This window comes from Anas acuta, chromosome 1 (genome assembly GCF_963932015.1).
Source record: "Anas acuta chromosome 1, bAnaAcu1.1, whole genome shotgun sequence".
In the NCBI taxonomy this organism is placed as follows: domain Eukaryota; kingdom Metazoa; phylum Chordata; class Aves; order Anseriformes; family Anatidae; genus Anas; species Anas acuta.
This window is the reverse complement of record NC_088979.1, coordinates 133,181,981-133,199,583: the sequence shown is the minus strand read 5'-3', so window position 1 is coordinate 133,199,583 and position 17,603 is coordinate 133,181,981. Positions and strand designations below refer to the sequence as shown.

The following is a 17,603-nucleotide window of genomic DNA, read 5'->3' as shown; positions in this document are numbered from 1 at the left end:
AGTTTCTCTCAATCTCAAGTGTTTTGGACCTATTATTCATGGAATTGTACACAGACCTTCTTGGAGATTTTGTAGTCTGCTCCTGAGCATAACAATGTGTTTCTTCCCCTCTCCTCTCAAAGGACCAGGTTTGCATTTGATACAAGTAGCAGCTTCTGCCTCATGTTATTTCGGGCCTGTCAGTTAATTATTTGGTGACAGCAAGCTTTGAATTTGAGGTGTATGCTGGAACTTCATATTGATTCTGGCGATCATAGTGATGCCTGTCCTTAAAGAAGGTTGAGAAATGAGAGAGATGTGCTGTCATCTATTGGGAAATAAGTAAATATGGCACAGCAGCTGTAAAAATTATTGATCTGTTCTTTCATGGCTTTTCAGTCTTGATGGCCTAATGCTTGAAGTTTAATTTTTTTTTGTCTCCTTTATAGATGCACTATGAAACCGAAGTTGAAACAAGTTTCAATGTAAGAAGTCTGTAATACATGTATACATGTGTGTGAGTTGGAAAGCATAAGAGAATATATTCCTTAAAAAGTGCTCAAAAAGTAATGGAAGAGTAGCAACGTTTCCATTTGATTTAGACTATCTTCATTCATTTCTGAACTAGCTTCCGTCTATCCTCCTTGTAAATTACTCTCTGTTAGTAAAGAAGCATGGAGTGTATTATTTGTTATGGCTTTTTTCTTGTCTCTAATTGTGTTCTGCTTCTCTTCTTTGTATGACCTTAATGCATGCGACATGATGGCGTAGGGGAACAGTTATCTCCATTTTAGGATAAGGAAAGAGGAGTTCTGTGTCTGTGGCAGAGTCAGATGTTTAATCTATGGTGTCTGGCTTATCCCTGTCACTGCTGTTACCATGATGCCTTCTTTTTCTAGCTAGAGTTCTGCCAGAAGAAACTTAGTATACTTAGTATACTTAGGAAGTATATATGTATTTTCTGACAGATTTAGTATACTTAGTATACTTAGGAAGTATATATGTATTTTCTTAGTATACTTAGGAAGTATATATGTATTTTCTGACAGATTTAGGACTTCTGTGCTTGCGGAAACATGCTTCTTACAGTGCTCTGTCATTACAGCTGGCATCAGTGGAAGTGCTTATTTCACAGCACAAGTATTTACGAGATATGAGTGTGCTGCAAGGATTTGCTCTGGGGAGCTCTCAGTTGATAATATGCACTCTGCAGTGCCTGGTTGGGAATAGTGGGGTGGTGCTAGTGAACTGCAAGTTTGGTGAAGTCCATGTTTAAATAAAGCCAAACTCAAAGGTTTAACTGTTGGCATTTTATGTATGCATGGGGAGAAGGCTGAACTGATTTTGTAATGATCTAGCTAGCTGGAAACTGTCATGGGACAGGAGACACCCATTCCAATTTTATGCAGTTGTATTACAACTTTTTAATATCTTTAACTACATAACTTAATCTGTGAAGCACTTCTCATACTGTCCTTGCAGAATACTTGGCTAAACTCAGAACAAAATTGAATTAGATACAGTGTGGATTGCTCAGAACTCATTTGCTTTCTATTCTAGGGTTGCAAAGATTGTCATAAGCATTTAATTAACCCTTAAAAATCTAAGGATGCTCATTTTATAGATGATGGTACTGTGACAGAATTGGATGAAATGAGTTTCATGATGTTTCACAGATAAGCGTAGTTCATGGCAGACGAGAGGAATAAAGTGTAGGAAACCCTGTCTAGCTGAAATAATTGTTTCTCTAATCTTTGAATGCTACATGATGAAAAAGATTAGCTACAAAATGTGACTTTTTTTCCAGTTTCTTCAAAGCAAAGTAATATGCTGACACTTCTTTTTAATCCACTGTTGTTTTTTTTTGAAAGTGTTAATTAAAAAAAAAATCTAACTTATTATCTGGATCTGGAGTCAGTTCCTTGAAATTAATGCTCAATATAAAAATCTAATAGGTAGAAAGAAAGATTTATTTATTTCATAGCAGCTGGCATAAATCTTGTTGCTAATGAGGATAAAATCCATGTAAATGAATCATTACAGTAAATTGTTGTAATTAGGATTTATTCATTACAAAGGTCTCATAATTATGTAATCAACTTTTAGTGTATTGAGATTTATACTCTTCACTCAATTCGATTTTATTCATTTAGAAGCAGAATTCACTGAGGGAGGAGTGTTTTCAGAGGCCGCCTGGCTACATGCTCTCAACTAGAGATGGAATTTTCAATCCTGTACAGATACTATCTACTTCTTGTGTTGCAGAAGGCTTGAATTATCTGGCAAAAATAAAACTGTTAGCGTTTTGAAAAGACTCCCCAAATACTGAAGTCAAAGCCTCCAGGAATTTTAAGTGTCAGGTGTTTCATTAAGTGCCTGTCAGCTTAACAGTCCTGTGTGCGTGTACATGCACATCATCTGCTGAGAGCTGTGCAAACCAGTGATGGACCGATGTGATAGAAAGTTACTGCCAACACAGGATTGCCTGGGCTATTTAAAACTGGACTCTTTTTGATCTCAGTCCTTGCCAAGTGTTTAGGAGTAGTATCAGATATAACAGAGTTAAGGCCAGCAAACCAGCTGAGAGCTGAATACGCCCACTACTTTGGTGGATGTCCTGTACGGTGGCCAGAATCCTTCTGAGCCCTACCATCTCAAGCCCAGTTGAGGCTTCTCAACAGGATACTGTGACAAAGTCTGAAAAATTAAGGCCTCTGCTTTCTCCTCTGTATTGAAAAGGAGAATTTTGCCTGCCTGGCCACTTCATTACCCAAAACAATTTTAAAAGCAGTGTCTAAGCATCTTCTTGGCAGAGCTGGAAGGCTTCAAGTGATACGCTGTAAATTACCAAAATATCTGTAACGGTATGCCTTGCTTTGAAGATCTAATAGTTGAAGACGAGATTGAATGGATCGATTGGATATGCCAGTTTCTGGCTTCAAATTGAAATTTATTTCTTGTTTTGTTTTTGTTTTTTTTCCTCAGTTAAGCTTTAGGAAGTCTGGGTTGCAATTACAAATTTTCTTGCTTCCTTTTCAAAGTTATTGCCATTTAATAGTATATTGTAAAGGCTAATTCTTCTTATATGCTGCTCCCCATCCTTCCTACTTCTACTAAAATTTAATAAAAGCAGCTGTACTGATGTGGTTTGGCTCTTTTTGGCTTCAAGAAAAGTCCTCTAGTCAACACTGTAAGAACATCCTCACGTCGTTCTTAATTATACAGTAGTTCTGAAAATATCTCTGAAGTTTGGAGGACAACTTTATTCTGATATGTTGCAGGTAGGGTTTTGAACCGATGGCTGTCCAACATTGCTGTAAGGTCTGTCAGTTTTTTCCCCTGCATTATGCTGCAGTGCAGAAGTAGCTTCATTACTACTATCCCCTGGTTTTCTGTTTAGACTAATGATAGATAAATGCATTGAATTAGTTTATCCTGTGTTCTTCAGCAAGGGCAGGAGTGTGTAAAAAGTCCTGGTATCTTTCTCTGTTCCACCATTCTCCTGCACATATTAATGGGCTGTTATAAGCACCCATAAATCATTCAGAAAGAACATATTAACTCTTGTATGTTATTGTGTAAAGATTTTAGCAGCTTGTGTGACAGCTTCTCAGAATTTTGCAGGTACAACCAGAATCTGAAAATGATTCAGCCCTCATTTATAACCCTGGATTTAGTTAACTTGTTGATTTTTCTTCTCTAAGGGAAAAATAAATATTTCCCACTGATAAAAAAAAAAACAAAAAAAAAAACACAAAACTTTTCTATAAAAATTTAGGAGTGCCTTGCGTAGGCATATTTTGCTTGTCTGTGTCTGAAGCAAAACTAAAGTATGCTTCTGAACACTAGGACTTTTTCAGAGATGATTCTTAAAATCCATGGATGCTTTCCTTTTCTTTTGATTTTCTTAAAACTCCGTGTGAATTCAGGCCAAACATCTTTCCCCATCGCCTCATCTCCCTGCCTCTGCCTCCCATCCCCCTAATTTAAATAAGGCTGGGAATTCAGGTACTCGAAACCCTTGAGATTTAATAAGTTTCTTTGAGACTGTTAATGAATCACGATGAATGCATGCCCTATTTCCTACTCTTTGCTAAATATAGAGGTAGGACTGGGTCATGATGTCCTCTGGTGTCAGTAGTACAGCCTTCTTAAATGAGTCAAGCTCTTTTTCCAGCTGTAGGGATTTTTGCCTTCACTATTCCTACTTAGGAGGTTGTTCCTGAACCTTATGGCTTGAATGCTTTAGAATCTATTTCTCATTTCTAGCTTGCATATGGGTGGGTGGGTACTTCAGACCAATTCATTCCTGTGTTGGCAGTACATCTTTAAATCTGAGTAGCTCTTCTCTCTTCCTGGTGTTTATCAGTGAATATACTGACTGATGATAATCTCGTCTTTTTTCAGCCTTTTTCTGGGAGTCTGAACACATTTGATTCTCCTCTTGTGCTGTAGGCTTCCAAATATAACTTTGCCATACAGTCCTGTTCACTTGTGCCCAAGGGAGGGCTTCAGACGGAGAAGGAGCACAGCATCCTGGATCTGATCTCTCCAGTGCTTGGTTCCCTTTCCCTGCTGGTAAAAGTAGAACTTATATACAGTGCAGATTTTATTCACAATTGCACATCATGTTCTGTGCTCGCTTAACTAATCACAAAGACTTCAGCACAGCTATGCAAATAAAGCGATTGCAGCTTGGCTTGAAATTAACGTGCACTGGAAACTCTCAATCTTGTCCTCTTCCTCTTCTCTCACAGCCTTTTATTACTGTTTTTTTTCCAGATACAGTAAACTATATGCATGTTTTCAAATAATATCCTTTTATTCTGTGTATGTTCTATCGGTGGAATTTCATTTTGTTTTCAGTATTGCTTTTGGATTTAGCTGGAAAGACATAACATTTTTATTTCAATTGCCCATTTGTCTGCTAAAAAAAATTTGAAAGTCTAACCTCCTGCCCACCACAGTAATTAAAGATTGGAAGAATGATTTGGCTTGCAAATATTGCACACATAATGAAGTAGGAAAATGTGCTGAGTTACACTTGTGGATTAAAAGATCGATTGATTTCGTTCATAAAGCCCTGAAGTTGGCCACCATTATCTAAGAAAAATCATATTCATTGCTATGGTATGTAAACTTTCTTTGCTATTTACTGGGAAATCTTCTAAAGCTTAATTCAGATACCACCATAAATAAATGTCACTTATTCAAGACTTGTCTCCCTGCAGAAATACTTAATATGCTCAGTGTACTGCTGAGAGGGAAACAGATGGGAATAGCAGCCGAGGGTTGGGGAGTGACACACGTGTACAAATCTAACAGCCAGCATATAGCTTTGAGGGAAATAAGCCACTGTAAAGGATATCTGGTCTGGAGGCTGTGCTGGCAGCTGCACGTGTACACACACACATGCCTGTCTTGTACATATTCCTGCCATCCTTCACACATTTCAGGTTTTTACCGTTTCTCAGCAATGTAGATTTTTTAGTGTCATTCTCCTCACAGATTTCAAAACAGGTAGCCAGCACCTAACAGCTATAGTTATCTGCTAGCAGGGCTCCAGGGGAGGGAATGCAGTGACTCCATGAAGGAGCCTCCAGCAGGACTGAGGAGCACTGGAGAATTTCAGCTCCCATGTCACCAGGAGCAGTACTGGCTTCTCTGCTTGTCTGCGTAACTTACGGACTTGAATTGGCATTTTAGCATGGAAAACATGCAGCATCTTTTCTGTTTTTATTATAGTTAACTATGCTGAAGAGTTTCACAAAATGTGATGTTGCCTCTACTGTGCTTCCTTTTCCTGCTGAGAGGTCAGTGCCATGCCATTACTGATGCTGTTGTACTTTGTCTCCGTCCTTGAGCAAGACTTAATTGCATCTTCCTTTCTCATTTTTCCCCTTCTCTTCTTTCATTGGGATTCACGACTACAAAATGCTTTACTTTGTTGAGGAAGATCTGGGTTTTGTTTCTAGTCAAAGGGTGAGTTACAGTAGCTCCTGCACAGGTACATTCTTGTTTCTATGCATTGGTTTAAGAGAGGTAGCAGCTGCTAGTTTCTGAAGGACTGTCAGTACTTCCAGGAGTGTACGACAAAACCTGTTGGCAGCTGAGGGGTTCATGTCATTAACTGGAGCATATGTTGGCACAACATGCCTTTGGGACCATTCCTTGAATGCATCTCTGACAAACTCTGACTCAATTTATTGATCCAATCTGAGTGACACAGGCATAAGCAGGATATATTCATTGGCCCTGATCTGTTTTTGTTATGCAGTGGAGCAGATTGGTTGGACGAAGGCAATTTTGGTTGACAGTGGCCAAAGATGGGTTCTGCATTCATGCCAAATGGTGGCTGTGCTATACAACTTAGAAGATCTTACTTACCATGAGCTGTACAAGAATGTTTCTCCTGTGGTTGGGATTGACTGCACCCTTGCAAAGACATTGTGTGTTGTATTAGGCACAGTCAAATGTGACATGGTAGTTCCATGACTCTTATTTCTCCTTTCTTTTATGCCTCTTAGGGTGTTTCAAAGATGACCGTATTGTGTTCTGGACTTGGATGTTTTCAACATATTTTATGGAGAAATGGGCCCCCCGGCAAGATGATATGCTCTTCTATGTCCGTCGAAAACTGGCCTATGTCAGTGGGGATAGTACAGAGGGGAAAAAGGTGAGTGAGTAATTAAATATTTTAATCTGGGAAATTTAATGTAATGTGGGGTTTGGTGTTTTGGAGTACCTACCACATCTGAAGAATTGCAAACTGATGACGAGGAACCTCCAGATCTGCCCACCATGAAACATAGGGAAATACTGTGGTTAACACTGTGAACGTCTGCAGCAGTTTAAGTGAGCTTCACTATCACAGACTTGGCGAGATAAATGAGTTTGCACATTTTTGGAAGCTTTTATGATGGTCTCCATCATAAAAGGAAAAGGAGGGCATCCATACTGATTTTTGTTTCCCTTTTCATTAATAATGCTTTATAAATGAAGAGTTTAAATCTATAGAAAGGGGGAGAAAAAGGAGGAGGAAGATAGTTACTAAAGTGTTTCTAGGAAAAGGCTTCCTAAGATACTGGAGTATTTGAAATAAACAGTTACTAAGTACTCAGTAGCAGAATAGAAGCAGACTCCTAGAACTGGGATGCAGCAGTGACAAACAGTGGAGAAAATACTGTACTTTCACAGAATCACAGAATCACAGAATTTCTAGGTTGGAAGAGACCTCAAGATCATTGAGTCCAACCTCTGACCTAACACTAACAGTCCCCACTAAGCCATATCCCTAAGCTCTACATCTAAACGTCTTTTAAAGACTTCCAGGGATGGTGACTCCACCACCTCCCTGGGCAGCCTGTTCCAGTGTCTAACAACCCTTTCAGTAAAGAAGTTCTTCTTAACATCTAACCTAAAACTCCCCTGGCACAACTTTAGCCCATTCCCCCTCGTCCTGTCACCAGGCACGTGGGAGAACAGGCCAACCCCCACCTCACTACAGCCTCCTTTAAGGTATCTGTAAAAAGCAATAAGGTCGCCCCTGAGCCTCCTCTTCTCTAGGCTGAACAAGCCCAGCTCCTTCAGCCGCTCCTCGTAGGACTTGTTCTCCAGGCCCCTCACCAGCTTCGTCGCCCTTCTTTGGACCCGCTCAAGCACCTCGATGTCCTTCTTGTAGCAAGTGGCCCAAAACTGAACACAGTACTCGAGGTGCGGCCTCACCAGAGCCAAGTACAGGGGGACAATCACCTCCCTAGCCCTGCTGGTCACACTGTTTCTGATACAAGCCAGGATGCTGTTGGCCTTCTTGGCCACCTGAGCACACTGCTGGCTCATATTCAGCTGACTGTCCGCAATCACTCCCAGGTCCTTCTCTGCCTGGCAGCTCTCCAACCACTTATCTCCCAGCCTGTAGCTCTGCTTGGGGTTATTGCGCCCCAGGTGCAGAATCCAGTACTTTGCCTTGTTGAACTTCATGCAGTTGACCTCAGCCCATCGGTGCAGCCTATCCAGATCCTCCTGCAGAGCCTTCCTACCCTCGAGCAGATCGACACATGCGCATAGCTTGGTGTCATCTGCAGACTTAGTGAGGGTGCACTCAGTGCCCTCGTCCAGATCATTGATGAAGATATGAAAGAGGACTGGCCCCAGCACCAAGCCCTGGGGGACGCCACTAGTGACTGGCCTCCAACTGGACTTGACTCCATTTACGACGACTCTTTGGGCCCGGCCATCCAGCCAGTTTCTAACACAACGAAGCGTGCGCCAGTCCAAGTCAAGAGCAGCCAGTATAGGATCACGTATGTAAAACTACATTTAAGACAATTTGCGCTACTATAAAAGTACTGTTTCCTGAAAGCATGTAATCAGGTATTATACATGGGTGTTTTTCAGTTAAAGATTAGAGAAACTTCTCAGCACGCTGTGGCAGTTTTCGCTTTAGTTGGGGGAAACAGAAGCAAGAGAAATTTATAATTTTATTGGGAATAAAGCAGATGACTGTAGAGGATTGAAAGAAGGAAGTTAATTGGGGTTAAGTTAAGAGTCTGGGGTTAAGTTCCTGACATATGTAAATAGTGCATACTGATGTTGAGTCACAGATATATGTGTGAGTTACTTGTTTTTTTCTTAAACTGGGTATACCCAAGTTCTTGAGGTTAAAATTTGACCATACAAGGAACTGTAATTGTCAACTCCCTTGAAAACAGGATTCTAAAAGACTTTCCAAAGGTTTTGTTGGAGAGATGGGAAATAGACAGGATTATCTTCTCTTTACCCCACTTCCCCATGTTTGGTCATGGCAGCCAGTATGAAGAAGATGGTAAAATATCGATCTTTTGCTGTCAGATTGGTAGTTTAGTAGTCCTCAGCTACAAATTCAGGATAGCACACTTGCACCTTTAAGACTTTTGCAGGAAACTTTGATCCTAAGTCATGACTTAGGATGACATGTCATGACAAAGGAACCCATCTAAGGAATGACTACAAATTCCTGTTTCACATTAAACAACATTGTGGCATTATTTAGCCTAATAAAAGCATGGATCATTTAACCTCTTGTTCTTCCCAATAAGAAAGGCGAACCTCAGAGGAAACCTGATTGATCAGGGGTCTAAGAATGAATTTTAAGCAATCTCTGTTTAGCTTATTAATCAATTTAAAGTGTTTGAACCTCCTTTGGAGAGATGAAACTGAAATAACCCTTGCATTTGCTCTGAGCTTTATTTAAGCCTCATAAATAATTTTGATTTGTGAATTTTTTCATAAGTGGTAGTTATTAGAGAATCAGCTTTAGTGAATTGCTTGCCATAACAACTGACTTGGGGAGCATGCGTTATAGCACATAGTGTTTTGTATATCTCCCTTGTCTGTTTGCATTTTGCTCAGCTTCTGAGATATGAGCCTTTCCTGTGACTCTGAAGTACTTTACTTCAATCTGAAGTTCGTGAAACTTCAGTTCTGTGGTTCTTTGGTATTTGTGTAGCTCTCCTTCTGTTTTATTTTAACTGACTGCTCTGCAGCTCCAGCTGCTCTTGTATCTGATTTTTGTGCCTGTTCTGTGCAGTGAGATACTACACTGGACTACCCCTATTTTTTGAATTATAACTAGACAGATTTTTATTTCACTTTGTAGTTTTGTCAGCTCTTTCTTGTAAGATGGGTATCAAAACACCAAAGTTATATCATTAAAAGGAGGAAAAAGCCAGAGAACAATTGTTTTTTAGAATCTCAAAAAGAACTTCCAAGTATCCCTGCCACCCACCAGACTGTATGCTCTCATTTACATCCCCAGAGATAGACTGGCAAAGTGGAGAATGGGAGAAGTTTGAGGTTGCTTGGGACCTTGAAGAGGTACAACAAGAGCTACACCGTGGCCTACCCCTTGTGTTGAGATGGTGTTGAACTGTCAGTGGTGATCACCATCAGTGGAGATGATTTCTCCACTGGCTGCACAGAAGCCTGACTGTTAGGTGTTTGTAGAATTTGGTCTATGTAGCTTCAGCATAGAGTAAAGAAGGTTCGTTTTATTTTTTTCTGTAGACATGTATTTGCTCTTCGTTTGCCTGGCTACTGTAGATTTTGACTGAAGAATGCTGGTAGAGAGACATGAGGTGAATCATTGTCCTGTGATATCTCAGTATTAGTTTACATTCATAAAAATAAGACCTGCAGAGCTTTGAGCACAGTAGTCTCCTGTAGGACTGATAACAATGACAGTGAAAACAAACAGAGAGAAGGGCCGTTTGAACACCAATAGTGATGTTTGGTTTCTGACATAAGCTCACACATCATGTTCGTATTATACACTATGATGTGATGATTCACATCAACAAGAAACAAGTGTTGATTTATTACACTCCTGACAGTTTTGATGTCCATCCCATATGATTTAAGTCATTCGTCCTTGTGCTTTTTTCCCCTATGCTAATTGGAACGGGAAAGTGTCAGCAATACCATTTGAATTAAAATGTAGCAGAGAATAAGCAGAGAAAAACTCTTAGGAGCAAGATTAGTGAGAGGCTTGGTTCAATTTTAAGGCTGAATGAGAAGGGCTTTGAATTCAGCTTGAGTAGTGACAACAGCTTGAAGTAATACAACTCTAATCAGTAGATGATGATAAGCTTTCCTATTATCTGAAATTTCATTTTAAAGAGCCTTTTTAATGACCTGTTTCATAGGCTCCTTAGTGTAAGGGTCTTTACATTTGCTTCTGTTTTCCACTTCAATTTCCAAGTTGTGTATATCTAGGTGAAACAGCAGTTAAGCCCTTAATATGGTTTATGCCATATCTAATTCTAGGTTACATCCATTACAGACTCCTGGATCCCAGAGAAGTGTCCTTTTTTTTCCTTGGCATTTGCCAGTAACAGTCCTGCAGTATTTCTTGCCAAGTATAGAAGATAATTTTTCTCTCTGTCTTTAAGCAAAATCACAGACCCTATATGTCAGGATTGGTGAAGGCAGAGCAATGTGGAGCATAGTTTTTAGTTAATAGCACATAAAAAGCCTATTAAGTAAAAATTAGAAAAATCTTTTTTGCTGCTGCCTCACACACTAGCTGATATGACTGACTGGAAAATGCAGGCCCTGATCCTCACTTACAAAGGGTTCTGTACATTACTAAAAGCCACAGCTTTAAGAGATGAAAGCAGTTGGACTTGGGGTTCTGATTTTAAAATGGCATTAGATCAAGATTTAATATCTCTGCCTCTTCCTCATGCAATAAAGGGTTATGCTGTGTTACAGTTGCAAACTTCTGATCTTTCTGTAGAAAGAAGCTTTACTTTCTCATGGGGATTAAGAAAAATCGTAGTATGTTCTTAACAGAGGCAACGGCTGAGTAGGGGTTTTTCCCAGAGTGATGCATCAGCAGAGCTAGTTTGTAGTAGTGCCTTCAGTCTGGCATCTTGCTTTGTCACATGACAAGGGTACTGTATTACATTGCAAAGTTATAAAAAAATGTATGCAGGACACTGTCAGTATATGTTCTGAGTGTGCCTGGATTTTGGAGTAGATCCTGTTTTCTTCAGCATCCTATAAATATGGAGGAGTGAAGTTGCTGCCAAATGCATGTGGTAATCATTCAGGCTGCTGAATCTTCACAGAGCTTAAGCTACTGATGTTGTGGCTGCAGCTTCGGAAACAGAAGTGAGCGGGAGCGATGTTTAAATGTTTGTGTGCATCTGGACCTCTGACACAAAAAATACTGGCTGTGTTGGGAGACCGATGAGTTTCTGAAACTGAATGGCTTTAGGCACATGACTCCCACTGAAATTCACAGCTTTTCTTAGCTGCATCTCTAATTCACTTTAACCATCTGTCTGGCTGGAAGATTCAACAATCTGAACTCAGCACCCAGCAGAAATGAAAGGTTTTTAAAAATCTCCTGTTCCTGTCCCTATTGTACTTTTCAGACCAGTGCTTTGAGAACGCTGTAAGCAAATAGGATGTCACCTGAAGAGCTACTTGATACAGTTTGTGGCTGGTCCACATCACCATTTGAATACAAAACAGGAAAGCAAATGGCCAAATTCTGCATTTTATTTGCCAATAAATTCTCTTCTCGTGCATGGATAGTATGCAGGTACAAACAATGATTATGACGTGCAAGTCGATACAGAGAGACAACTGTTCTGCCTCAGCTCCTTTCTAAGCTCTTGGAGGTATTGCAGTGAGTAGGAACAGTGGCTTCTGCAGAAAAGGAGAACGTAAACATACTGCTCTCATTTTGAAACATGAAAAAGGAACACTGGTGTTACAGGGTTGATACTACAATTTTCTGTAAGGGACTCAATGTCTGAAATGCAAAGATTTGGCTTTTCTTGTACAACTAAGTCTCCCCAATCCCTGTGTTTTGCTAATGTTTGGTTATATAAATACACGAACATAAAGGAGTTGCTATTTGCTAGTCTCTGCTCATATTACATTTTTTGAAGACCATTTCCATCCATATCCTGTGTGTGATATGACAGGCTGCTTGGCAAAAAACAAAAATAATATCACGATGAGTGTAATGACATTTTTCCTGTGCAAACTGGATCCAGCTGTCTGTGACCTAGGACATGCATGTGACATATTGGGCAGGCTAATGAGCATTAGGCTTGGAGATGCTTTTACTTTGTCCTTTTTCCTGAGTCAATTTGTGTCTGAGACAAAGCAAGAAATACCTTCCTGGTATCACAGTCAGTTAACTCCCAACTCAGAAATGGGGTGTGGGCTGCAGGGGCATTTCTAGTGAATTGCTTTTCCATTGATTCATGTATCTGAAGAACTCTTCATAACAATGCAAATTGGGTGACAAGAAAGCAAGGATCAGAGGTTAATTTAATATGAATTACACTGAAATTGTGGCAATGCTGAGTCTTGTGGCTGAAAAGGTGCTCTCTGTGTGACAAGGAGAAATTTAATCAGGAAGAACAGAAGCCTAGACCCAGTTTCCCCAACTGATAATATGGTAATGAGTGTCACAAAAGCAGCATACTTGATGCACCAGGGGTCTGAGGGACAGATGAACACTGCTAGACTGGGCTGCTCACCCTGAAAAAGGTACAAGTGTCTGCTTGGAGCTCCCTGAAAGCCTCATCAGGCTACTTCTTCAGCAGAGCACTTAGTGTGTTTGACTTAACTGTGTTTGTGGGTTACACAGTCCATGTTGGCTTGCTCATGAGAGGTGTGAAAATGTCTGTTTTTGGTGTTCACACTTGTATTAATGTGCAATTGAACCGAAGGTCTGGAATATCATAATAGAGTCTTTAATAACACTAGTCATTAGACTAGTATGCCTACTCTACCATTTTTTCATCTATTTTCTCTTCAGTAACCCAGTTTATACATTTCCACATCCAGCTGAGATGGTTTGAAATGCAATGATTTATTAACATTCTGTAATCTTCCTTCTCCTGCATCTTTGCTGCTTCAGTTAATGATGAAGCACGTCTCCTCTTGTTTTGCTGACTGTATTCTGCATTGGCTCACCATGTGTTGCTTCAGGCACTCGTGCTTTTCTGTAGAGGACTTCAGAAAGGCTGGCAAATAGAGTAATAAGATGGCAATGAGCAAACTGTTGTATTTGAAAATATCAGTTACTCCGTAGTCTGGGGCCACAGTTGATAATGCTTAAATAGTCATGCTTAAACTAGTCTTTCAGTTCTTGAATGTTCATTTAGCAGGTTTATAAAATGTTCAAGCCTGGGAATGAAAGTTGATGCAATTCACAGAGTCTGAATGTCAGGTAGCAGCTAGGATTATTGTGTCATTATCTGAAATGTAACGATTTCTTGCCTTTCTGATTCTAGTCAGTGTGTTTTAAATTCCAGCCTTGACTTGCTTAGGAACAGTTGCAATGGCTTTCTTGGTGCCTAAGCTATGCAGGGGAAATACATTTTCTGCACTCTGTGTGTCTCATAATTTTCAGGTTGTTGTTTTCCCCTCATTTGTTTGATAGACATAATCGAACATTCAGACTGTTCCGGTAATTTGAACACCTTCCAGTTTTTTATTTTTGGATCTATTATATATTTTTTTAATATATATAACAATATACATATATGCTTAGCTCTGTCTATACCTCTTTCAGATATTTTTATAACGCCTTTGCTATTACTGGGATTGCAAAGTGTCCTGGTTTCAGTTAGAATTAATTTTCTTCCTAGTAGCTGGTGGAATGCTGTGTTTTGGCTTAGGATGAGAAGAGTGCTGATAACACCCCGATGCTTTAATTGTTGCAGAGCAGTGCTTATACTAAGCCAAGGACATCTCAGCCTTTTGCTCTGTCCTGCCAACGGGCAGGCTGGGGTTGCAGTAAGAGCTGGGAGGGGACAGACCCAGGACAGGTGACCCAAACTAGCCAAAGGGGTATTCCATACCATCTGACGTCATGCTAAACAATATATAGGGGTGGCTAGCCGGGGGGAGGGGGCCGGACTGCTTGGGGTTAGGCTGGGCATCGGTCAGCGAGTGGTGAGCAATTGCATTGTGCATCACTTGTTTGTACATATTATTATTACTTTCCTATTATCACCATTGTATCATTATTATTATTATTGTTATTATTATTTTTATTATTTTTTTTTCCTATCTTATTAAACTGTCTTTATCTCAACTCACGGGCTTCACTTTCCATTTCTCTCCCCTGTCCCAGAGAGGGAGGGGGGAGGGTGAGCGAACGGCTGCGTGGTGTTTAGCTGCCGGCCGGGTTAAACCACGACAGTCTTTTTGGCGCCCAACGTGGGGCTCGAAAGGTTGAGATAACGGCAGATCTGATCAGAGTGTGTTAAACTAAAATTGGTGTAAGGATTAGACCTGCTTAATAGTCACTTGTCATGATGCTGGTTGCTTTAATCTCAACTCTGCTGCGCCTGTTTTCCAAATTGAGTATTATAGTACGTTATTTTCCGTATTTGCTCTCTGTCGTGTTGTTTATCCTCTCCGGGCCCTGGTTTCAGATCATTATGGTACTGAGTGTTATAGCAATGGCTTATGAGACGATAAGATATCTGGTCATGACTCTAACTTGGTATTTATACTCAGTAACATCGTGGACTCTGTACTTTGGAAACAGTATCTTGGGAACTATTAGCAATTATACCTATTGTTTTTCTCGATTAGAGAGTCAATCTGTGGAGGGGAAAGGGGAAGATATTTTTTCTTACTTGATTACTCTCCCTTTCTCCTTCACCACCCCTGTATCCTCCTGGATCACTCTGCCTTCCTCCTTCACCACCCTTTTATCCCCTGAGCTTGTCACAATAGCTCTCCAAGATATTGAATATTCTTGGGATACTCAGACTACCATAGTCTTGTTGTTCTGCCTCCTGAATGCACTTCAGATTCTGCTTAAAGTTAAACAACTACTTAGGAAGCTCATCCGGAGATCTGCCCGGAGGCAGTATAGTTGTGGGTGGCAGGGAGTATGGGTGGATATGGGCAGGCATCTAGAGCAGTTGGCACCCCCAGTGTTTTGGAAATTCACCCCTGAACAATGGCAAAATCCTCAAAAACTGGCAGAATGCTTGAAAAAAAGGTGTCATGATTCTGGCAGTTCCAAAGTAACACAAATCATTGTAACGTGCTGGGGCCTGGCTCATGCCTATCGAGCTGCCATTGATACTGCTATCAACTTAGTGACAGACCCTGCGGCCACTCCAAGCCCTGTGACAGATCCAACGGCCACTGTGACCCCTACGGTGGACTCTGCAGCCGCTCCAGATCCGGTTCCTGCAGCCGCTCCAGCTCCTGCAGCCGCTCCAGCTCCTGCAGCCGCTCCAGCTCCTGTGGCCATGTCAGAGAAACGAGCTGTAGCAGTGCAAGTTGACCCTGCAGAGGGTATTTCAACCCCTGTAACGGGGTCAGAGAAACGAGCTGTAGCAGTGCAAGTTGACCCTGCAGAGGGTATTTCAACCCCTGTAACGGGGTCAGAGAAACGAGCTGTGGCAGTGCAAGCTGCCCCTGCAGAGGGTATTCCAACCTCTGTGGCAGACCCTGTAACAAAGTCAGAGAAACGAGCAGTAGCAGTGCAAGCTGCCCCTGTAGAGAAGGTGAAAAAATGGTATAGAGATTCGGGTCGTTTAGAACGCAGAGAGTCTTCTGCCAATCCAGGTAAGGCTTCTGCCAAAGCTAAGTATAGAGATGACGAAGATGACGACGACGCTGGGCCATCAAGGATTCAGGAGGAGGAAGATGAGGATGCCGAAAAAGCAACAGTAACTACCCGAAGCCTAAACGAGCGCTAGCTACGAGATGTGCGAAAAGATTTTGGTCGCTGTATAGGTGAGCAGCTTGTCACCTGGCTGCTCCGGTGCTGGGACTCTGGAGCCAATTGTGTGGAATTAGACGGCAGGGAAGCCAGACGGTTGGGATCCCTTGCTCGAGACGCCGGCATTGACAAAGCAATTGCAGATGGAGTACAATCCACCAGCCTCTGGAGGCGTCTCCTCTCAGCTGTGAGGGAAAGGTATCCCTTCAAGGAAGAACTTTTATGTCTACCAGGCAAGTGGACCACTATGGAGAAGGGAATCCAGTACCTGAGGGAATTAGCCGTACGGGAAGTGATTTATGAGGATCCAGACCTCAGACAAACATCCAGAGACCCAGATGAAGTCAAGCGTACACGACCCATGTGGCGGAAGTTTGTACGGAGTGCACCATCATCATATGCCAGCTCATTGGCAATAATGGCCTGGAAAGAGGATGAGGAACCCACAGTGGATGAAGTGGCTAAACAACTCCGGCAGTACGAAGAAAGTCTTTCCTCTTCCTTACAGGCCTGCGTCTCAGCTGTGGAGAAACTTTCTGAAGAGTTCCACCAACTTAAAGAGAATCTATCTTCCCCCCAACCTGAACCAACCAGTGTCCAACGACTGAAAGAGAACACTTGGGAGAAACTTTCTGAAAAGGTTCACCAACTTGAAGAGAGATTATTCTCCTCCGTACCTGTACAAAGCAGTGTCTCAGCTGTCAGGGGTAGGCGTTCACCCACACAAGGAAGACGATATGGTGGGTACTCACCCCGTGCCACCCTGTGGTTTTACTTACGAGACCATGGAGAGGACATAAGAAAATGGGATGGAAAATCTACCGCGACCCTAGAGGCACGGGTACGTGAGTTGCAAAAGAAAACAATCAGGAAAAAGGGATTCTCCGAAAAGTTTGCTGCTCCAACTTCCAGCAGACAGTCCTTCAGACACAGAAACGAAGAAGATTCTGACCAGGATTAGAGGGGCCCTGCCTCCAGCCAGGGGGAGGAAAGGGACAATCGAGTTTATTGGACTGTGTGGATTCGATGGCCTGGCACATCACGCGCACAGAAGTATAAGGCTTTAGTAGACACCGGTGCACAATGTACTATAATGCCATCGAGCTATAAAGGACCAGAGCCCATCTATATTTGTGGAGTGACAGGGGGATCTCAGCAGTTGACTGTGTTGGAGGCTGAAGTGAGTCTGACTGGGAATGAGTGGGAAAAGCACCGCATTGTGACTGGCCCGGATGCTCCATGTATCCTTGGCATAGACTATCTTAGAAGAGGATATTGCAAGGACCCAAAAGGGTTCCGGTGGGCTTTTGGTATAGCTGCCTTAGAGACAGAGGGCATTAAACAATTATCTACCTTGCCTGGTCTC

General features: G+C 41.6%; 1 protein-coding gene across 3 annotated transcripts in view; it reads left to right on the top strand.

Annotated features, from left to right (window-relative positions):
• Positions 1-17,603, top strand: part of KIAA0930 (KIAA0930 ortholog) — an 80,617-nt gene that overhangs the window by 26,766 nt on the left and 36,248 nt on the right. For 2 of the 3 annotated variants that reach the window (XM_068657760.1, XM_068657750.1), the window contains exon 2: positions 6,507-6,655. In XM_068657760.1, coding sequence (XP_068513861.1) covers positions 6,507-6,655 — 149 coding nt within the window. Of the gene's footprint in view, positions 1-4,434; positions 4,558-6,506; positions 6,656-17,603 lie in introns of all 3 variants that reach the window. The other variant, XM_068657768.1, reaches the window with a different exon arrangement.